This window comes from Chiloscyllium plagiosum, unplaced genomic scaffold (assembly GCF_037043375.1).
Source record: "Chiloscyllium plagiosum isolate Xiang-an unplaced genomic scaffold, Cpla_swu_hap1 HiC_scaffold_42, whole genome shotgun sequence".
In the NCBI taxonomy this organism is placed as follows: Eukaryota; Metazoa; Chordata; class Chondrichthyes; order Orectolobiformes; family Hemiscylliidae; genus Chiloscyllium; species Chiloscyllium plagiosum.
The window spans coordinates 1,619,514-1,644,400 of record NW_028270180.1 but is presented as its reverse complement, the minus strand read 5'-3'; the positions used below and the strand labels follow the sequence as shown (position 1 = coordinate 1,644,400).

The window sequence follows — 24,887 nt, the reverse complement described above, 5'->3', positions numbered from 1 at the left end:
ACAAAGGCAGAAAAACAGCCAACACGCTCATTCATGCATTCGTTATTCACTAAATAAATTAGATTCAGTGTGGCAAATGGTAGTGTCCTTATCTCTGAGTGAGACTGCCAAGGTTGAACTCCCACCTGTTACAGAGGTGTGTCATAACATCTTTCTGAACAAACTGATTAAAAATATCTACGACATCCATCACAGGGCTCTTGTGAAACAGTGGTAATGTCCCTATCTCTGTGTCAGACAGTCCAGATTTAAGTCCCACCTGCCCTACATGTGTCAGTGTGTGTATGAACAAGTTGATTAAAAATATCAAAACAGTCAGCACTGACGGTCTTGTGATGAGTCCCTACCACTCCATGCCAGAAAGCCCAGATTCAAGTCATTCCTGCTCCAGATTTGTGACACTTTAAATTTAAGAAAACGAAAAAGCTTAAAAAAGTATTGTGAAAATGCAATTTAGTACTTGTTAGTTCCCCTAAATCTAGGCCAGAAGATCAGGGTTCAAGTCCCATCTACTCCAGAAGTATCATAAAATTTTATAGGAGGCGGTGATATTGTGATGTTGTCACTGTACTAGCAATTCAGAAGCATAGGTTAATCTGCTGAGAACATGGGTTTGGATCCACCATTGCAGATGGCGAAATTTGAATTCAATAAACATATGGAATAAAAGGATTGCCTCATAGTGACCATGTAACTATTATCAATTTGTCGTAAAAACCAACTTGTTTCACTCATGTCCTTCAGGGAAGGAAATCTGCCATCCTTACCCAGTCTGGCCTACATGTAACTCCAGACCCTGAGCAATGCAGTTGACTCTTAATTGGGCAATTAGGGATGGGCAATAAATTTTGGCCTAGCCAGTAGTGCCCACATACCATGAATGATTGAAAAAAGAAATCTAAAGAGATTGATTAAAAGTATCTACAACACTCAACATTTCACAAAGCAACAGACTAAAGTTAGTGCAGTCTTTCCAAGACCCTTACAGGATAACAGAGGAGTCATACTGCTCATACAGCAAGCCCAGCAAATGACAGGAGAGAGATGGTGTTCAATCACTGAAAATAAAAGCTGGAAATCACACGGGTCACCCAGCTTCCATGGAGAGCACAAGCTAAAATTTTGAGTCCAGGTGACTAATCCATTCACTCATTGAATTGTTTGGGTGCAGCCTTCCTCTGTAATTTCTCAATTGCTACAGTAATAAGTCAGATCTTTTAAAAATGGCAAGAACATCACAAAAAAATGATAAAGGGAATGGACAATTGCCAATATCTGTAATTTCAGGATACAAAAGCAAGTTCTACCAGGAATACGAAAGAACACGACCATACATTGATGAAAGCAAACTACTCCCAATGGTTCATTTCTAGATCTGAAAATGTGTTGCTGGAACAGCGCAGGTCAGGCAGCATCCAGGGAACAGGAGAATCGACGTTTCGAGCATAAGCCCTTCTTCAGGATCTAGATGTTCATTTCTAGATGTACTGCTCACCAGACAAAGACAAATACAAATCTGCACAGCATTTAGCATCATGGGCAAGCAGTCAGAATCACACCAGGGAGCAGAATTTGAACTTATTAGCCCCAGTTGTATTTCCGTTTGTTACTCATTCCTTTCTCCTGGTATACTTTTTAATCGGGAATGCTCACTTGATGATAGGAGGGAATATGGAAAGCTTGGTAAAAAAATGCAAGGTTTTAAGGAGACAAGTGGGATATTGTGAATTATTAAAGATCAATGCAGACATGTAACATTCATCATAATTTACTGATTTCAACAGGAAGCCATTCTTCTTACAACCATTCAATCTGCTCCTACTTCCTAGTGTAGCTCCACATAAGAACAATCAGAGATGAACATACTAGTGCTAATTGTAATAATGTCTTCAATGTACATGGTACTTTTTTTTAAAACAAGGATCGTCTGATACAGCAACACAACAGCAGCAGCTCCAAACTCTAGCAAGGTTTAACACACTTCACCAAAGGATTCAGAAATCAGAAGAGGAATAGGGGCAATAACCTGAAGTGTAGGCAAGCAGGATCCTGCTGAAATGAGAAGAGATATGACAAAATACTAGGAGGGAAGTTCCAAAATGCTGAGACAAATAGCAGTGATACAGCAAAACAGTGAAGGAAAGATTCAGAAGTCATGTGTGTGTGAGTAGACAGTGTTCATGGTGAGTGTGCAATGGGTCAGTATTAGTGCAGAGTACACAATGGGTCAGTATTAGTGCAGAGTATGCAATGGGTCAGTGTTAGTACAGGGTACACAATGGGTCAGTATTAGTGCAGAGTATGCAATGGGTCAGTGTTAGTGCAGAGTACACAATAATCAGTGTTAGTGGGAGGGTGCAATGGGTCAGTGTAAGTGCAGAGTACACAATGGATCAGCGTTAGTAGGAAGTGTGCAATGGGTCAGTATTTGTGGAGAGGATGGAATGGGTCAACGTTAGTGGAGAGGGTGCAGTGGGCCAGTGTTAGTGAGGAATGTGCAATGGGTCAGCTTTAGTGCAGAGTATGCAATGTGTTAGTGTTAGTGTAAGTGAAGAGGGTGGAATGGGTCAGCGTTAGTGGGGAGGGTGGAATGGGTCAGTGTTAGTAGGGAGGGTGGAATGGGTCAGCATTAGTGGGGAGGGTGGAATGGGTCAGTGTTAGTGGGGAGGGTGGAATGGGCCAGTGTTAGTGAGGAATGTGCAATGGGTCAGCTTTAGTGCAGGGTATGCAATGTGTTAGTTTAAGTGAAGAGGGTGGAATGGGTCAGGGTTAGTGGGGAGGGTGGAATGGGTCAGTGTTAGCAGGGAGGGTGGAATGGATCAGTGTTAGTGGGGAGGGTGGAATAGGTCAGCATTAGTGGGGAAGGTGGAATGAATCAGTGCTAGTGGGGAGGGTGGAATGAGTCAGTGTTAGTGGGGAGGGTGGAATGGGTCAGTATTAGTGCAGAGTATGCAATGTATCTGTGTAAGTGAAGAGAGTGGAATGGGTCAACGTTACTGGGGAGGGTGGAATGGGTCAGTGTTAGTGGGGAGTGGGAAGTGGGGTCAATTTAGAGTTGTGTCAAAAAGGAGGAATCGGGTTGGGAAGATGATAAGCTGGAGGCAGGGCCAAAAGGAATTTTGATTATAAATATCAAAATAATTTGCCTGACTCTATTTGCATCACTATAACATTAGTCCTTTAATCAATACTACCAGCCCCCACATGACTGCGCTCTCTCTCTCTCTCTCTCTCTCTTGTTTTCTTCTACTCCCTCATTATTAAACATTTCATCTTGAACATCTTTTGACTCTGATGAAAGGTCATTGGTCTGAAATTTTTATTCTTTGACTCTCCATCAATGCTGCTCAATTTTCTGATTATTTTCAGATTTTCTGTTTTTATTTCAAATTTCCAGCATCAACACAGCATTGCTTTCCTTTTGTCCACTAATGACACAACCCTTAACGTACCCTTTATTCTGCTTCCCTAAACTGGGCCCGTTTATAATCCTTTACAACTCCAACTCTGACCAGAATTGGACAAAAGACAAATGGTTCAATGCAAAGCAACAGTTACTCAGGTTGAATCTGGAAACGGTTAAGAAACTGCCTCAAGGGTTAAAAGCAATGAGCAGTGCAGAACACCCAGGTTTGGGATTACAGAATGTGTAACTGCGATGGTAGTATTTTTAACAATTGAATAGATATTATTCAAAATACAGTCATTGTTACATCTGATGAAAATTGCATGACAGTTGTGCCCATTAAAGGTATGATATCAGGGAACGATAGCCTCGGGTATGGGGGTCAGATGGTACCATGTATAATGCATGTTGTTGCCACATGGACTTTACTGGTCCCCACCGCAGACACAAACCTTTTGCACACTCTCCCACTTGTTGTGTATCATTCAATGAATGCACACATACTCAAATATACCATGTAGCAAACATAACAGACACACTCAAACCACTCAGCAAAGGCACACAACACCCCCCTTTGCAAAAACACACACACAATTCAGCAAATAGACACGCACACCCTGCTCAGCAAACACACACACGCCCCACTCAGCAAACATACACCCTGCTCAGCAAATACTCATAAATCCCACTCAGCACAAACACATCTCACTCAGCAAACACAGGCACAAACACAAACACTCCACATAGAAACACATGGTATACCCCACTCAGCAAACATACTCACACACCCTGCTCCAACACATACATAAAGTTCAGTAAACACACAAACTCCAATCATCAAACACACATATAGCCACTCAGCAAACACAAACGTAAATTCCACTCAGCAAGCAAATACAATGTTCAGTGCTTCGTAGACATATACACTGATATTAACCAAGCACACACATACATACTCACTTCACAGAATTTGCTGTGATCCAATTGACTCTGAACATTAACAGTAAAGACTCACTAATTCCATAATTCAGCAGCAATGAGAGACTGTAAGGACAGGAGTGGTTCATAATTGCACCATTAAGAATGCCACTGACATGCAGTAAGGTTACTAAGAGCTCAACAGCTACAGATAATCACTGGGAGAATTTACGACTGAAATGTGAAAGCTGACTTTCTGGATTAGGAATGTGTAACTGAGCCATCCAAAACACAGGATCCCCAAATTCAAATCCCTGTCTACGCAGAAGTAACTGAGCTCACTCTGGGTGGCATTACAGTCACAATGCAACAATTTTCATCAGTGGTCTGTGGGGAAAAGCAACCCAGTGAGCAGTGATTGAGTGCATTTCAGGATAAGGGTCAAAATTGCATTTAGCTATGATGCAACCCATGATGCCACAGCACATTGGTGACACTCAACACAACCCCAACTATCACAGTAGTTGAACATCTTGGAAAAAATGTACATTATTTATTTCCCAAAATCAAATGCTCCACTTTCGCCAAACATTACACAGCATATTTAACAGGAAAATTTAAAGAAATAGCAGCCAACTGGCAGGGTGCATGGAGGGGAGGTTGGAGTGTGGTACAGTGCGTGTTGTAAATGAATAAACATCAGGTGACGGCTGACTGCCTGGCAGCCACTTTACAAAGCATTAATTCAATTCAACCATTCTGATGACTTCAGAAACTGCAGCATCGAAGACAGAGATTGAATTACATGCTCTGCACACACTCCCGGGTATTTGTTCTTCATATTACACAGCTAGTTGCTCATTTCTTTACATCAAGTTAGCTTCTCATGCTTTTTTGAACACTTAAGTCATATAGCATGTCCTGAGGACAGTGGAACTTATATCTCAGGATGGAAACATTAGGCATGGGAACTATCACTATCACCTGTTAGAATGTAGATATTATTCTACTTGCCCCCAGCCCAATCCCCAAAGACCAGTAAATGCACAGCCAGATATATTGGAGACAATACAGATTACCTAGGTACCAGATGAGATTCATGGTCTTTGAAGAGATTAGTGATCTGAACCAGGTGTTACAAGTGCCCTGAGGGCTCTTGCATTAGGGCAATGTGGGTGAAACAAAACAATCCAAAATTCCTTTTCCTAAATACTAACCACTGTTTCCTATCTCAGCATCAGCTATGCATGGATTTGATGCCTACACTGTCCAGTAGGGTCAGGTTGTTTTGGCGTCGCCCTTTTGGCGCCGATCATTTGGCCCCGTTGTTTTGGCTCTAAACTGTTTTGGCGCTCATTACTTTGCCGCTGAGCTGTTTTGGCGCCAATTCAGAATTTTAAAAAAAGTCTTGTTTGGTTATAGAAGAGAGGATGACTAACGACCCGATATAATTTTCTCAACTAGCAAGAGTTGATAGTCAAAGCTGTAATGATCCGCTGTAGATTCAAATCTCGTTTTGTAATCATTTTCTCACTTAACAATTGTTAATAGTCATCTACTGCCTTGATGACACTTAAGCCCTTCTGTCTTCAGATTGGAAAGCTGTAATACAATTTTCTTTCTATTTTCTTGTAGAGTCCATACCAGAAATGGCTGAAAACATTCTAAGCAAGAGAGACAAACCAAAATTTTCACACGATGGTTATCTATATGTATTGGCGCCAAAACACCTCAGCACCAAAGTAATGAGTGCCAAAACAGTTTAGAGCCAAAACGGCGGGGCCAAATGATCGGCGCCAAATAGTCCCATTCCGGTCCAGCCCATGAACACCGCTGGCCCAGATTCACACACTTAGAGCAGTCACTAGGATGAGGTAGCACAGGAAAACATCACCGAGTCCGAACTGCCTTATTATCTCAAACACATAATTAAAGATCATAAAATCTCTGCAAAACAGATAAAGGCCATTCATCCCACTGAGTCTGCACCAACCCCCCAAAGAGTACCCCAAACAGACCCACCCCCTTCATCACTCACCCACCCCACCAAAATCCACACCCCCGCCAGCCGCCACCCACCCCCTCCCCCCCACATGAGAGAGGCTGCAGTGGAATATGTAATTTGGGCTGGAGGGATTCAACTGGGAAGAGACACTAGATAGGTGTGCTTTTCTTAGAGCAGAGGGCATTCACGTCCAAATCATTAGTGTATAAAACAAACAGCAAGGGAGCCAGCAGAGACAGCCGAGGGTTGGTCTGTTTGAATGTACTAAGTTCGGAGGGGTCACAGACACGATGGGTATGGAGAGACTATTCCCCTTAGTAGAGTAGGATCAATAACCAGGGGGCATAGGTTTAAGGTAAGGAGCAGGAGATTTAGAGGAGATTGGAGGAAAATCTTTCTCATCCAGAAGGTACTGGATTTCTGGAACTTGCTGCCTGATAGGGTAGTAGAGGACTTAAGACATCTACAAAGAACTTAATGCATTTTAAATACCATACATATAAAGCTACAGGCCAAGTGATGGAAAATGGGATTAGAATAGACGAACGACGAGTGTGGACATGATGCTCATGTCCATCCTTCCATCTTGTGAAAACTCTATTTATCTCAGTGGCTTTATTCCATGTCTCAAAAGCCTATTTTTACCACTGGGAAGCTCAGGTAAAGGGCCAAGGGTCACAGTGTTAAACAGCTCCAAGGTTGGAAACAGCAGGGGTAAAGTTCATATTAATTACATATGAATGCACGAATTAGGGGCAGGAATATGCCATTTTGCTTATGAAGCTAGCTCTACCATTTAATATGATCATGGCTTATCTGATTGTAACCTCAACCCCACATTCTTGCCTACCTGACAACCTTTCACCCCTCTGCTTACCAAGAATCCATTCACCTCTGCTTTACAAATATCACAGCCATTAAAGGAAGATAGATCCAAAAATACTTGACCTTCTGGAGAAAAAGACTCTCCTATCTCTGTCTTAAAGGATGGTCTCTTTTTTTAAAACAGTGACTCCAATTCTAGACTTTTCCACAAGAGATAACATTTTTTCCATGCCACCCTGTCAAGACTTCCTTCAAGCTCTTATATTTAAATCAAGTCACCTCCTACTCCTTTGATTTCAGCAGTGATAAGGTGCCACTGAAGGTAAGGCAATAGCACCAAAGGTTGGAGGCCCTGGGAAACAAACAGTCACTTAAAACTGTCAAATGTCCATAATAAAATTATAGGTTTTCTTGGAAATTTGACTGTGTTAAGGATTGGAGCATATTCAGTTGGAGCTAAAGTAATTACAGCTATCACTGGAGAAAGCAATTCAAACTGACTATGTGAATATTATACTGAAGCACATCACAAATTAGAAGTGTGATTTTTCCTATAATTAGTGCTAGTAACTCGAAGTAAATTTAGTGAAAACCAGCAGGCAGCAGTGAATCACTCTTCCATCTGAACACTGCCAGTTTCAGAAAGCACCATTCTCTTGGAGCCAGATGTAAAGTGACCATAAAATGTATAGGAACAATGACTGGGCAAACATACCATTATAAAGTTTACCAGCCACGAGATTCACGGAACACTGGCCGTCTCTCCCTTCATTCGTAGCACTTTACAGGGTCTCACTTTGCAAGTAAAAACAGCTTTAATATCAAGCAACATTCCACTAATTAGCAAGTTTCTAAGCTCAGTAAAGAAAGACTTGCATTTATATAGCACCCTTAACAAACTCAGTACATTCCAAATTGTCTTACAGCTAGTGAAATACAGGTATTTGTGAAATGTAATCATTACATTTATAGAAATAGCACAACACAGAGTTACTGGATGCCAAATATTCAGCATCAGCTCATTCTCTCTCTCTTCCGTAACCTGGCAACTGAAAATCCTGTTGGCGTTCACACAATGAAAGCAAAGCTGATAGTAATTAGATACTGCAGCCACATTGGAGGTGGGAAGTAGTTAGCAGATGCTGATGGGTCAATGACTCTACTTCTGTGTTCACAGTAATCAGAATTCTGGCAGGACCTTCACATGAGCCCACTGTCACAATCAATGTCTACAGATATAATTTCACAATTTTTTTTGCTGGTGTTCAGCTCTGCACATACTATATTTTGCCACTTCATTCAGACTGCTAGTCTTCATTTGTGAACCTACACATTGACTACTCTTGGCTAATTAAAACATGCAGCATCATATCAGACCATAAAACAAGAGGAGGCCATTCAAACGAGCTTGTTCTGTCATTCATGGTTTGCCCATCTCTTACCTCAGTTCATCACTTATAATAAATCAATAATCAAACAGTCTCAGTTTTAGTAAATTTTCAACTGACTCTCAGCCTCAGCAGCATTTATGGGGAATAGAATTCCAAATTCCTACTATCCTTTCAATGAAGGAATGTTTCCTGTTATAGGAATAAAAGACTTGAGAGCAGGATTAGGTCATTCAGCCCCAAGAGCCTCTTTAGCCATTTACTAAGGTCACAACTGATCTGATTGCGATCTCAACTCCACCTTCCTGCCTGTCCTCCAATGCCTTTGATTCCCTTGTCTATCAAAAGCCTACCAACCTCAGTTCTGAATACGTTCAGTGACACCGTTTACACTGTTTGTGGGAAACAGAATTCCACAGACTAATGACACTTCTCATCTCCATCTTAAAAGTGAGAACTCTTGAACACAGATCTTCCAATTGGAAGACAGTTTCTGTAGCAATGTGCCCAGAAAAAATGTGCTACGGGTCTCCTCAGAAGTCCTGATATACTGGCTAATTGGAATAGACCTGGATGTTAACATTTCTGATGGACAATTACCTGGCATCTAGGACCCTTTGACAATATCTCCTACTTTGAATTCAATTCGGATATACCAACTGTGAACATAATTTTAAGATTATGGTCGCTTTTATAGGTTCTCACTTTACCAGAGAAAATAGTTTCCCTCTATCTAATTTTTAATCATCTAAAATGCATCACTCCCAAACTTCTCAAAAAAATAGAACATAAGCAATGCAAGCTCTCTTTGACATTTAATCCATTTAGCCTTGGAGTCATTCTCAGTGTGCACCCATTCCAAGGCCTACACATCTCTTCTGAAGAGATCTGAATCCAGTCCCTTTCATACAATTGAATTCAATCTTATCCTTCTCTTGAGGAATCTTCCTGTACAAGTCAATGGATTGTGATCAACAGCAGGAACCCTTTTTTTTAAAACCTTCCAGCCTATGGCTGCTGAGAATAAATACAGCAGTTCTGCTGTTAGTGAACTGGAATCAGCCAACCTAAGCAGACAGCGGGTATCGAACCTGTGACTTTCTGCTCCATATGGCTTCGAATCACGTGGAGCTGTTACTTGTGGGTAAGAATTCATTACATCAAATCTTCTGCGCCAAACACATGCAATATTTTTCTTCATACAATATGGCAAAAACTGTCAAATAAATTCTGTCATACATAGCTGAGACGTACAAAGTCACCTCAGCTGGATTCTGTGCAATACCGAGGGAGTACCACATTGTTGGAGACACCACCCTTTATTTCATACATCAAATCGAAGGCCAGAGTGAATGCTCCTATAGCTGAATTGAAATATTCCATCTTCCAATTGGGTTTTTCTGTATACAATACAGTAGCACATTGCCAACACAACAATCACCCCCACTTTACAGCATTATACTGAATTGAGACATATTTACTGAAATGGTAAAATTCTATGTAAATGTATATGTTTAATTATGGAAATATTTCTGGTACAATTCTTGTAGTTCTAACCATGAAATACTCATAGGCAGCATTCTATTATATATTCAAATAAAAGCAAAATAGAGCAGATGTTGGAAATCTCAAATAAAAACAGAAAATGCAGGACAGCTCAAGTCTGGCAGTATCTTTGAAGAAATGAAACTGATAATGTTTTGAGCTGAAAGTTTCTACAAGAGTCAACAAGACTCCATCATACTGGAATGTGAGCCAGGACAATATGGCCCAACTTCTGAAAACATCTACATTCTAACCTAGAGGCAAGTTTGCAAGCAACAGAGCCTCAGCTGACATGGGAAATCAATATTCAAAATCAATTATGAATTGTCAGAATTACTCAAAAGGCAAAGAAAATTTGGTGTGTTAAATAAATGAATAAGAAAGGATATGAATTTTAATGCTGTGGTGTAACATCAGGTACGTAGATGTAGATCCTAAAAACTGGCAAATCATGTCAAACAGCACATCCCTTCAGCTGTTCACAACATCCTGTTAAAAAAAAAAGGTACTGACCATATCCCATTAGCCAGCATTTGCAAAACTCATAACACAGTCTGTAACATTGGATATGATTTATGCGTCTGGATTTGCTGGATTATCCTGAGCATGAAGAATGATGCTGACAACCAATTTATGATGGTCAGTTGAACTCCCAGTATAGCACACTGTGTGTACTGGATGATACATATTAATAAACCAAGTCCTGGTCTTTGCAAACAGAAAGAACACGTATATTCACTGCAAAACCAAGGTGAGATGAGTGCAAAATCAAAAGCTTCAACAAAATGTTGAAATTCCGTAACATTTGAATTAAAGATGCATCAAAAGTAGGCGTTTCAAACACTGACTGAAACGGATTTAAAAAAATTCACAGCTTATTTCAATAAAAAACCCTTAATCTACTGCTTTCCATCATAGCGTGGAAAGCCTCAAGGGCTGCAATAAAGCATTTCCAGTGTAGACTATGGCATGTGAACTACAGAGTTTCAAAGTTAGAGCCTGTTCACAGTCATGCCAGAGTGAATACTTCACCCAGGGTGGAAATTTTGGTAACTTGCTGGTCAAGCGAGACAAGACAATGTAATGGAAAGCAACAGGTCCCTGGCAACAACAAAAGTCAACAGCCTTAGCAAATGAGGAAAGGGACAAAATACTGAAGTGAGATGATAAGCTGTTGGATAGAATGTGCAGAACTGACAGTACTGGCTTCAACACATTATCCAAGAATTGGTACTATTCTGAAAACATTAGTTTGATGAACATATGATAATTATTATATTCAATTCAATCATTTCTACAATGACATGCCTGCGACACTGTATAATTTACTACAGACTAATAATATGCACAGTTCTGAGTTCCATCAAAGTGCCCCTATGTAAGGCAAGAGCAAAGTCTGAACTCAATTTGCTAATTAGTAACAAGCTAGACATGGTGTGAAACTGAGTTCTGAAACACAATTTAAATTAAATTACTGAGAAAACTCAGCACTCGCAAATTTTACACTATATTTATTTATTCAATTCAAATGCTGTCCAATTTACAAAACCCAATCCAGGTCAAAGGAAATTCCAGAATAAAAAGGGAAAAAGGTTTTACACGTCTGAGCAGAACATAAATATTCCCTGGGTTCAGGATGGATTGAGCCATCTTAATGAATGTACAAAAACCTCACTCAACTTGAATTATTCAATCAGGAATGACACTGCTCACTGCATAGTCTTCCTTGCCTGACTATAATGTCCAGATACTACAACTCTCTCATGTTTCAAACAGTAAATTCACCACCCAGCATGAAAATAACCTACACAGACCATAAGCACCACATTCACCCCATTCTCCGCACTGAACGAAACAGCAGCTGAATTACTACAACGCATGTGAGTGCCCCTAGGTTAGAACTAGGATAGGGTTCGACTGAGGTTCCTCTTCTTAATCCAACAAGAAATTATCTACACAGGACTTGGTTCATGTACCTATAACTGAGAAAATGTTACATACCCCACTGTCAGAACTGACACTCGTAGAGGGCCAACGCAGTCAGCGATTGGAAAACAGTGGGGTCAAGAAACTGGCAAATGAGGTCCTTGAGACTGCTCTGCTTTTTTAAGAAGTCTATAACAGGCCTGATTGCTATAGACCAGACGATGGTCCCAGGATATCAGGAACAATCTGTCTGATGCCTTTAAAGTTCTAATGGTAAAACTAACCAGAAAATGCACTTGTTTTGTCTCTAAAGAGGACCAAATATTAAGTGCATACACTCTCCAAAAGCCCAAGAAAACTCGACTTGAATTATTCCCTAGATTTTGGTAATTTGCTAAGCTCTAGCGACAGCCAGCGAGTAACTGCTTTGATGGGTATTAACATCATTGGACCAGCTTCTCGTGCACTGCACAGTGGCGTATGGCAGGGCAGAGACAAGCATCCTATGTAAACATAGAAACCTACCAAAAGCCACTGAGACACCCAGAGGAAGAGATTTCATTTTCATACTCTATTCCTACCTCTGCCACCCAGATTCTGTGATAAGAGTCAAAAAATACTAGCCACAGGTTGGCAGGAGCTAGATGCAAGGATGACCAAAATGACTGCCAGAGTTTAACCAACTGTTGCATACAATACTGGTAATGAGGATGGATGAGAGGGGGCATTTAATTTGCTTGAAACAAAAGGAGTAGGACAGTGATTATATTGAGTACAGGAATGGGATCTAGAAGTTGAAGCTCTGTGCGTGTTCATGGCAAAGACTTGAAATTGGAAAAGGTGACTGGAATGTAGAGGTTCCAAGTATCTCAGCAATAGCACAAATTATAGAGTAAATGGAGTGACCTTGGAGGGTAACGCTCCACAATAGTACATACCTGCCACTGTTACCTTTGCTGTCCGACTCACAATTGTCCCCAGGCTATCGATAGTAGCGACGCACTGATAAAATCCTTCATCAGGTTTGTGGTGTTTGGAATGTACTACGCTCCGTATTAACAGTGAACCTTCTGGAAGCATCTGCCTGCGTTCATCTGAAACCAGGTTTAGGAATGTCCCATCCTTTCTCCATTCAATTTTGGCCCTGGGTTCAGCAAACACTGAACAGTTCAGTATTACGGAGGCCCCTCGTATTGCTACTGTGTCTGCTGGCTCCACCGTGAAGTAGAAAGGGGTGAATGTTCGGATCATAGATTCTGTAGAGAAATGGAGAAGCAACATTAAATGAAAAAAGTTACAATGTTTCTGCAAAATAAGCACCTTATGTTTTAATGAAAATTGCCCAATCTTGCGAAGAAATAACAGATCGTGATATGAGTATTACAACAGAATCCTCAATGAGCTAGGAAACAAGCCAATGTGGCACTTCTCTCTGAATGAAGGAATCAGCTGAAATTGTCACATTGACTGGTGAACGAATGCACTGTTCAGTGTGCTACCAAGTGACTCAGAATAGCAAAGTCACAGGATCATCACACAAGTGCCAAGTCTCGACACAATTAACAGATCTCAGCTGCAGCTGGCATTCATTTCAGTACAAAGAGGATGGGAGATTGACCAAGATTCTAATTCCTTGTAGCCATTCAAAGAGTTCATGAAGAAAGCAAAGGCTTGGATGCCACAACATGGTGAAATCAGCTTTGCTGCCCCAGTGCCTAGCTCCTCGAGATTAAAGTGCCACAGTTACTCTCGTCATGTCCACATGAATGCAGTCATTTGGCTGAGGGAGAAGAAAGCTACTTGAACCCAGGAAGTTATATTGCTGCAAAGGTGAGAGCCTTCAGGACAAGGAGGAAGGAGGAATGAAATGGAAAACATGGCTGGGAAGAGAGTGAAATAATTAAGGATGGAGATTTGCAGGTATGACTGGAGGCTGTAGCAAAGCTCAATGGTAAGCACTATTTACATCTCAGAAATGCGAATCAGATGCACATTGAGGCTATGCTTCTACTGTCTAAAAATTCACCATATGGAAATATGAGATGCAGCCTGACACTTACTTATTAATGTGAAATAAAGCCCACTGTTCTCACTGCAAATCTGTCATTTGGGCCCTCGAATATTTTGCTGAGAAATAATCAACACATCGAACACCTGTGCTGCGCTGGGTCTTGTTAGTGGCTCTAAGCACTCCCTGCTTGTTTCACTTTGCTTCAACTAATCCAATACCTCATCAAGTTTCAGACAAACTCGTTAAGACTTATAACCAAGCTGTAAGCTCAGAAAATTCATGGATGTTTGTGTCAGTCACATACTCCTTCCCAGTAACAACACCTCCAAGTAACTCTGACTCTTAGAAGATAGTTCTACTGTATAATATCTGGAACTCTTAAACCATTCTGCTTCCCTCATGGTCTGATGACTGCAATGTCCTCATTGTGAAGGGGGCTGTGACAAAGTGGTAATGTCACTGGACTAGTAAACCCAAACCTTCACTGGAACTGGGAAAATTAAAAATGTAATATTACACTACATTTTTAACTTTCTCCAATTCTGATAGAAGGCCAAAACGTTAATTGTTTCTCTCCACAGATGTGGCCATAATATGATTTTTCCCATTATTTCAGCTTCCATCCCATCACAGAATAACTGATTTCCAGGACTGAGTCCCATTCATCAGGAATCTCAACAATCCATAACTAACCTATGCTCAGGGGCCAACAGAGAGCTAAATCCTGGTAATTCCTGTTTGGATCATGGATCTCAGTGGGGATAAAGACTGTTTTTCATAGTTGAAGAGCCCATTATTGTTTTTCATGAACCTTCTACCTGCCAGCACCGTCAGAAACTGTGTCCCAGTGAGAGTCAGCACTTTCAGGAACTGCCTCCCAGTGAGAGTCAGCACCTTCAGGAACTGCCTCCCAGTGAGAGTCAGCACCTTCAGGAGTGGAGTGTGCAAGTGGTGTGGGAAGAATTAAGACATCAATCCAGTGAAGATTTGTACTAAAACTTTCTTCCCATTTCCTGTAAATCATAAATATGATTCAGCATCTAAAAGTTGGAGCAGTGGTATGTACCCCACCTGTGGGATGGGAAGGTCAACTAAGTTGCAACCCAAGAAATGAAACGCACCACAAGCTTCTCCACTCCTCACTAAATCCTTAACTAATTTTATTTTTTCTAATTTACCAATTAAATGTACTCTCAACAAAATCATTGCAATTTTTAATGGCCTCAAAAATGGTTAGTATAATAGTAAAACACACATAAGTGTACAAATACACTCTTTTGGAAAATGGCATTTTGTTTTTATCACGGTGACCAGGGTTTTTGACAAAATGGTTGATAGCACCTAAGATACAGAAGATGTGAATGGCTGGGTCAGTGGACAGGATATTGAAGGCCATCTACACAATCTTCACCAGATACTGCCAATGGTTGCTCAAAAGCTGTCAGGCCCCAATGAGTCTTCATTCCAAGCAACTTGTGTTTATACAAATATTTCTGCTGATCTAACTTCGCCTTCAGCTTATGAGGTCAAAATGTAAGACTACATAGTAACCAGGAAATAAAATATGAAGAACAGAATTAGGCTTATTTCAGAAATAATTACATAGTCTGTCGTAATGCAAGGGAACAATGATGATAGTTCATCTAGGTGATATACTCCAGGTTGACAAGAGAAGCAGTATGGATCTTTCAGGTGCTCCTAGAATTGTAGGCTTAGTTAAAAGATTTATTATATGTATGTTTTAAAGTTATTACATATTTACAGTTTACTAATACAAGATTTTTATTCATTTTGTTTCATTAACATTCAAAAACCAAAAAAGCCATTAAAAAAAAATCACATTTTGTTTTAAATGGACGTTTTCCAAAATGAGCTTTACACGGCCCACAGTGAACACAGGATTTTTTATTCTAAATTCAGAAGTTAAACAAGTCTATGTGCTTTAGAAGGCTTTCTTTAACATTGCAAAGGTTTTCTTTTTAAAAACCTTTTCTTTTTAAAAATAAGTTATGTTTTCATGCCAGGGAGTCCTACACGTGGTCGGATCTGGAGAAGATTTCTTTTTGTTTGAGGAATTTATTGAGGAGGAGTCTTTTTTATTCAGTTAATCAGCTATTTGGTTGATTTTATTTAAATGTTATATGTTTGATATATATTCCGAATTTTTTCTATTTTAACATTATTTTCTGTAGGTAATGAAGGGTAACTTATATGTAAGGTGTTACTGAAATACCTTTTTAAGCTTAGTATTATTAAGAGCACATATGAAATACAGAGTGAGATGGCTAGTAGATTTAGAAAAGTTATTACACTGCAGAATCAGTCAGATGGATGGATAACTGTTGAGAAAAGTAAGAACTTAGTTCAAAAGTCTCCGGTGGCTATTCCTCTATCAAATAGGTATTGAGTTTTTGGAACTGTAAAAAGGGATAGTCTCTCTGAGGAAAATGGAAAGGGCAATCTGTTTTTGGACACTTGGAATGATTATTATGCCATGGAGCATTTGACAAGATTTAATAGAATTATTATTATCGGGGACTCTACTGTCAGGAGCATAGATTGTGGCAGTGAGTGTAAATTTAGGATGGTTTATGGCTTTCCTGGTGCTGGAATTAAGGACGTTGTATCTAAACGTTTCAAACATATTGTTAAAGATGAGACTGAGAAGCCAGTAATTATTGTATACATTGCTAGGAATGATTTTATCAGGAAAAGATTAAAGCAGTACAGTGTGAATTTAAGAGATTTGGTAAAAGATCAAAAATAGAACCTTAAAAGTAGTAATTTTTGGTTTACTCCCAATGCCAAACTCAAATGAGGGAAGGAACAAAAGGTTAAAGGAGATAAATCAACGGGTGAAGAGCTGGTGTACTGTTCAGGGGTTCAGGTTTTTGGATAATTAGAATGTCTTGTGTGATAGAAAAGACCCATCCAAAAAGGACGAGTCTAACCTAAACTGGAAAGGGAACAGTATCTTAGCAGGGTGATTTGCTCATTCCATTAGGGGAGACTTTATACTGAAAGAGAGGGGGAGTGGAAGAATTCAAAGCTGCAGTGTAACTAGAAAGATTGGTGGGGAAGGTTCTGAATGTGAGGAAAGCACATCATATAGAAAAGAAAGACAGACAGAGTCAAGAGTATGTGGTAACTCTGAAGAACTAAATGGCATTTATTTCGATGCAAGGAGTCTTACAGATGAGACAGATGAACTCGGGGCATATTTAAGAACATGGGATTGGGTTGTCATAGCTATTCCAGAAACTTGGTTGAGAGATGGACAACACTGGCAGCCCAATGCTTCAGGTTTTAGATGCTACAGGAAGGATAGAAAAGGAGGCAAGAAAGGGGGCGAGGGATGGCTTTTTTGATTAAGGATTACATTACTGCTGTAACTAGGCAAGATATTTCTGAAAAATCGTCCAGTAAAAATATATGGGTAGAAATGACAAATCAGAAAGGAAAGATCACTTTTATGGAATTATACTATAGGTCCCCCAATAGTAAGAGGGAAATTGAGAAACAAATATGGAGAGAGATCTCCGATATGTGTAAGCATAATAAGGTTGCAATAATGGGGGATGTTAATTTTCCAAACATTGACTATGGCTACCGTAGTGTTAAAGGTTTGGATGGTGAAGAATTTGTTCAATGGGTTCAAGAAAATTTATCATCATCAATATTTGGATGCTCCTTCTCGAGAAGGAGCAAAATTAGACCTTCTTTTGGGCAATATGGCAGGGCAGGTGACTGAAGTTAAAAATGGGGGAACGCTTTGGGTCTAGCAATCATGGTTCTATTAGTTTCAAAATAGTTATGGAAAAGGATAAGCCTTCCATAAAAGTTAAAGCTTTTAATTGGACTAAGGCAAATTTTAATGATATGAGACAAGAACTTTCAAAAGTTGATTGGAGTAGACTGTTCACACGTAAAAGGATGTCTGACAAGTGGAAGGTGTTTAAGAATGTGATGATGAGAGTTCCTTAGAGTGAAGGGTGAGGCTGCTAAGACTAAGGAAAAATGGATGAATATAGATATTGAGGTTCCAATCAAGAATAAAAGAGAATCTTATTTTATATATAGACAACTTGGTTCAACTGAATCTCTTAATCAATATAAACAAGATAGGGTCATCCTTAAGAGAGAAATCAGGAAGGCAAAGAGGGGACATGAGATAGCATTGGCAGATAAGGTTAAGGATAATCCAAAGAAATTCTACAAATACATTAAGAGCAAGAGGGTAAGTAGGGAGAGAGTAGGGCCTCTTAACGATCAAGGCGATCATCTTTGTGTTGAACCCAATAGATGGGAGATACTAAATGAATATTTCCTGTCAATTTTTACTGTGGATAAAGAAACAGAGTCTAGAAAATGCACACAAATAAATGTTGATGTTTTAAAAACAGTTCACACTACAGAAGAGGAAATTTAGGAAGTCTTCGAGAATATAAAGGTGGATAAATCTCCAGGACCTGATCTAATGTATCCCAGAAAGTTTTAGCAAATAAGACAGGAAATTACGAGACCCCTTGCTGAAATATTTGCATCATCTACAAGTACAGGTGAAGTGCCTGATGACTGGAGGGTTGCTAATGTTGCAGCTCTGTTTAAGAAAAGGTTGTAAGGAGAAACCGGGGAACTATAGACATGTGAGTAAATTGTTGGAGGTAATTATAAAAGATAGGATTTATGGACATTTAGAGAGGCAAAAATTGATTAAGGATAGTCAGCATGGTTTTGTGCAAGGAAAATCATGTCTCACAAACTTGATTGAGTTCTTTTGAGGAAGTTAGCAAAAAGATTGATGATGGCAGAGCAGTAGACGTTGTTTATTTGGATTTTAGTAAAGCCTTTGACAAAGTTCCGCCTGGTAGACTGATTAGTAAAGTTAGGTCACATGAGATTCAGGACGAGCTTGCCAATTGCTTCCATAGTTGGCTTAACGGCAGGAGACAGAGTAATGGTGGAAGGTTGTTTTTCGGACTGAAGGCATGTGATCAGTGGTGTTCCACAGAGATCAGCCCTGGATTCTCTTTCGTTTGTCAGTTATATAACTGATCTGGATATGAATATAGAAGGCATGGTTAGTAAGTTTGTGGACGACACCAAAATTGGTGGTATAGTAGACAGTGAAGGTTTTCTAAGATTACAAAAGGATCTTGATCAAATGGGTCAATGGGCTGAAAAATGGCAGATGGAGTTCAATCTGGATAAATGCAAGTTATTGCATTTTAAGACAAGGGTAGAGCTTATACAATTAAAGGTAAGCCCTTGGGTAGTGTTATAGTACAGAGGGACCTAGGGGTGCATGTACATAATTCTTTAAAGTTTGTGTCACACAAACAGGGTGGTTAAAAAGGCATTTGGCAAGCTTGCCTTCACTGCTCAGTCCTTTGAGTAAAGGAGTTGGGACAGGGGTAGGGAACCTGTGGCCTTCTAGGCCATTGTGTGTGGCCTTTTGAATGAATCCAAATTTTGCAGAACAAATCTTTTATTTTTTATTAATATGTTTTTTTGTCCTTTATTATTTTTATTTTAATCTTAAAATGAATGTATTTAAAATACCAGAGAGTAAAAGAAAATTCAACGAATAATCCTCACAGACTGACCGCCACAATTAAAAAATTGGTAAGTCATAAGGCTCCTAAAGAACTACAGATGGAATTGATTGAGCTCTCAGAAGATGACATTTTAAAGTCCTTATTTTGATGCTAAGAAAGATCAGATTGAAATATGGAAAAATGAAATAGAATACCCATGCCTTCGGCAACATGCACAAAAAATGTTTTCTTGCTTTTCAACCACTTATTGCTGCGAATCTACATTCTCCTACTTAACCAAAATAAAGACGCCCTTAAGGTCACAAATGACGGATACCCATCTAGAGGATCAGCTAAAACTGCAGACCTCCATGCTGCAACCAAATACTCAAATGCTTTCCTTCAAAAAGCAGTCACAACAAAGTCATTAAAAGGTTAGTTCACTTTAGAATTAACTTTTGTTTTCATTTTTTGTTAGTTAGTACATAGTAGTTAGATTTTTACAAAATAATGTGAATTTTGAAGAATATATAATTGAAGTTTCTTGGATGCAGCCTTATTAGATTACAACTAACATAATGCGGCCTTCCAACATGAAAAGGTCCCCCACCTCTGGGTTGGGACGTCATGTTGAGGTTGTACAGGACATTGGTGAGGCCTCTTCTGGAGTACGGTGTCTAGTTCTGGTCATCCAGTTATAAGGAAATTATCAATCAGGAGAGGATTCAGAAGAGATTCACCAGGATGTTTCCAGGTATGCAAGGTTTGAGTTACAGAGAAAAGCTGGATAGCTTGGGACTCTTTCCACTGGAGCATAGGAGGTTGAGAGAGGATCTTATGTAAGTTTATAAAATAATTAGAGTTATAGATAGAATTATTGGTAGTTGTCTTTTTTCCTAGGATGGGGAATTTCATGACTAGGCAACATTTTTTTTTAAAAGTGAGAGGAGAGTTTTTTTTTACACAGTGTGGAAAGAATCTCCTGAAAAGGTGGTGAACGTGGGTACAACTACAATGTCTATGGTCACTGAAACTAATTATCACACGGTAGCATTACTGGGGTTTATTCAATGAACTGGGGACCGTCAGTGGGTTGCCACTGCATCACCTTGAATAGGTATCTCAAGCCGGAGGTTTAAAAAGGGAGGAACAAAGGCACTATACTACAGGAGATTGTACGTGGAGATAATGTACAAGTTTGTTGGAAGGAATCAGGATGATGTACAAGTCTCTCTCTCACTGCCTTGTAAACTTCTAATTTGTTAGCACATAATTAGAAGTTGTTCTGAGGCTCCCACATTCTTGTTCAGAGGATATTGACGATCTCATGGTACTACCGGTACAGCATCCCCAGTCTCTTAGTCAATAATCCTTCCCTCACTAAACAAAACTAAACTACAATCGGTGGAATGTTATGGTACATAAAATGGATGATGCATTTGCCAAGATTATAGTGTCAGCTCCATTTAAAAGTACCTCACTGTACCTGAAGCTCGTTGAAATGTTTGAGGGCCTTTTTTCCTTTTCCTAGCCCAATTAATACTGCTCCCACATTTGCCTCCCCACACAAAAATATCAATGCCCATATTAAAATGAAATTGGCTTAAACAAGAGCATGTCAGCACAAAGTTCAAATTTCATATGGGAAGTCTTTCCTCGACTTCATATTCAATATGGGCTGCCCTTACTCCCAGATACCGACTCAGACAGCAGCATTGAAGGAGTTCAATTATTTTGTTAGAGAAGACCCGATAATGTAAATAGCATGGTGGATATGCTGTCCAGAGAGTAACTTTAGTAATGCAATATATTGACTTGGAGGAGTCACTTAACCCAACAGTATAAGCAAACTGAATTCAAAATACAGATGCAGCTAAGTAATCCTCTTGCAGGGTTTCACCCAGTAACACCTCCTAGCTTGTACCGAGTGCGTCTTGTCTGATACCACTGCAACTGCCTCTTACTCAGACTCAATGAGCTCTTCAAGCTGGATGATGTGAGGATTTTTATTAAAACAGAAGGTACAGATATATGAATTAAATTATTGCAATATCTCCTAGTGATGGCAATAGGTTCTCTTAAACAATACTTGGAGGTGGTTTGATTTGAAAAGAGTTGCACATGCTCACATTATTTCTATCAAACTGTGACAAGCTTCTGAAAAGATCACTCCTGACAGCCCTTGATATAGTCCTCCAGTTTCCTTGCATAAGATGTCTTATACCATTTCCTGGCCCAATCAATACTGCTATCTGTACCTCAAAGCTAAACTCACCTCAATGAGCAGAAATGCTCTCAAGATTTCTCTGGTTGACTTGAATCAATCATAGAGTTATACAAAACAGAAACAGACTCTTTTTGGTCCAGCTCGCCCTCACCAACCACCTTCTCAAACTAAACTAGTCCCATCTGCCTGCATTTGGTCCATATCTCTCCAGACCTTTCCTATTCATGTAATTACCCAAATGTCTTATAAATGTTGTAACTGTACCTGCATCCACCACTCTCTGGCAGTTCATTTCAGCATAAAAATATTGCCCTTCACGTCCTTTTTAAATTTTTCTCTCACATTGAAAATATGCCCCATTGTTTTACAGTCCCCCATCCTAAGAAAAAGAGCGTTGCTGTTCACCGTACCTTTGTCCTTCATGATTGTATAAACATCTATAAAGGTCACCCTTCAGCCTCCTACTCTCCAGCGAAAAAAGTTCCAATTTATCCAGCCTACTTTTTTTTACTCAAACCCTCTAATGCAGGCAACATCTTGGTAAATCTCTTCTGAACCTTCTGCAGCTTAACAATATACCCTCCTGACCAACCTCAACATGATGAACAAACTCTTTTACTCAAAGGTCTGAGCAACAAAAGTGAAGGGCTAAACACTTTCCTTCGTTATTGACTGTACATCTTGGTTATCTGTTAGCCCAGACCTTTCATTCACTCAGTCCTCAGCATCACCTTTGAAATCAGATTTCACCTCTCGTGAACATACTGACACTTTGCTGAGGTATGGCTCCACAGGCATCGACAGACTTTTACTGTGGTGTCTTATTCTGTCTGTGCAAGCTCAGACAGTGATCACTAACTCTCCAGAATGTTCCAGCTGGGTCTAATACAATGCACATGAGGGTATGGCATTATAACCCACCAGCAATGATTAAAATTCACATTCAGTGAGGGCGGGGGAGAAAGGATGGTCTCACATGCTCACATATACATCATCTCATTAACATTTCAAGAACTGATTAACTCAGTTAGGGCTAATTGTCCTTGATCAGCTCCCTAATGAAGAGTTCACTGCATTACAACCAATGAACTAATACTTTCTTACCCTGACCACATTTTCCAACTTGAGGTCATTGTACTTGATGACAATTAAAATCACTCCACTCTTACAAGAAGCCCTTGGGAGCCAACACTTCCACAGAACAAAGGTTACTGAGTATACTTATAATTAGAATGTAGAACACAAGGCACTGAGCAGCCTGTCTTTAGGTACCTACTGCTATACAGACTTACTGAAGCTGTGTGATTGCAACACTGAAGACTTTATAACAATGGGAAGCAGTGAAATTGAGAGGAACTAGCCAGAAACTGAAGTAGTCACAAGACAAGAGAGGGGCATTGGAGCAGAAAGCCAGAGCACTGGGCAGAGACCAGACCATTACTGAGGTGCTAATCACTCAAAATCAGCTCCACTGGACAGGACAAGTTGTGTGTATGCAAGACTCCACTGACCAAAAGAGGGAAATCTCAGAACACATAACAGACATTGTCAGGAATGGACAAATGCAAAATCAAGGCAACAGAACAAGTTTGCAAACCATCAAAGAGGAAGCAGGAGAGACGACATTTCAGATCTGAACCTTTCATCAGTCCTGCTCCTCTGAGGCTGCTTGACTTCCTGTGCTTTATCCATCTCTACACTTTATCAACTCTGACTTTCCATCATCTGCAGTCCTCACTATCTCAAAACCACCAGACAACCCTTCTATCCCAAACTCTGAAGCATTACCTGGCCTGAATAATGTACAGTTTGAAGGTTATATGTTGGATTCATCAGGCAGCTCAGAACCTATTGAACTAGAGTGGAAGCACGTTGTCCTTAATTTTGAGAAACTGCCTGAGAGAAAGGGTAGACCACAAGAAGGGATAGAAAAGCATAAAGCAGAAAGAAACAAATGGACTACAGAAATAAAGAAAGCTGGTACAGAGAAGCAGTGAATTAAATAGAAACATGAAATATAAGGAAGTGAGACATAAACACATAATAGAGACAAAAAGAGATAAGTGCATCAGAGATTTAAAAATATGGAATAATAGAACTGTATAATGGAGAACAGATAAAGGAGGGGTCGGTCACAGAAATGAATCAAGATTAAGGTTAACAATTTGCAAATAAACTTATTCCATCAAACCGGTTTCCTCCTACTGACCTACAGTGTGAATGAAGGAGTGTGTCCTGAATTTCAGCATTTTCCACAGTTGGTATTTCCCAGCACTGTGAATAAGCAACATCCACTATTCCTTAACTAATATCACAGGTATTGAAACACAACAAAAGTGTTTGGCAGAACTCCACACTCCAAGTTACATTTGCCCCTGTATATAACACACTTTTTTCTTTTCATGATTTGGAGTTGCCAGTATTAGACTGGCATAGACAAAGTTAAAAACCACACAACACCAGGAAATAGTCCAACAGGTTTATTTGGAAGCACTAGCTTTCAGAGCGCAACCGCCTGATGAAGGAGCAGTACTCCAGCAGATTTGTTAAGTACAACCTCCCCTTCATAAATCTATGCTGACTGTCTTATCTTGTCACTATCTTCCAAGTGCTCTGTTGTTACATCTTTTATAATAGACACTAACAATTTTCCTGCAAATGATGTAAAGCTAACAAGGAACTAAAAAGCGGATAGTCTGTGTTTGTCTGATCACATTAGAGGAACTACAAGGGAATAATCCCAACTCTGCCCCCAAATGAATGACAGAGAAACTAGACCATTAGGTGGGAAATATTTGTTAAGCAAACTGCAGGAAAGCACAGAGCAGCTTCTGAATGACAGCAACATAGAGAAAAGATAGTTCCATTGGGAATAGAAAGAGCTGGAAAGATCCCAGTAAGTCACAGGATAAGTGAGATAAACGGTAAGCTATGAAGGGCTTTAAATGCAAAAAAAATTATAAAGTCAAGTTATGTTGAGAACAGGAGCTGAGATAGGTCAGCAAATACAAAAGGCATGGACTAACTGGGCTTAGTTTTTAAAAAATTCTTTCAGAGGATGTGGGTGTCTCTGGCTGGGTCAGCATTTATTGTGTATTC

General features: G+C 39.8%; 1 protein-coding gene across 1 annotated transcript in view; it reads right to left on the bottom strand.

Moving 5' to 3' along the window:
* LOC122542519 (neogenin-like) overlaps nt 1-24,887 on the bottom strand; it is a 209,609-nt gene that overhangs the window by 126,248 nt on the left and 58,474 nt on the right. The window contains 1 exon segment of the mRNA XM_087982240.1: nt 12,952-13,269. Coding sequence (XP_087838366.1) covers nt 12,952-13,269 — 318 coding nt within the window.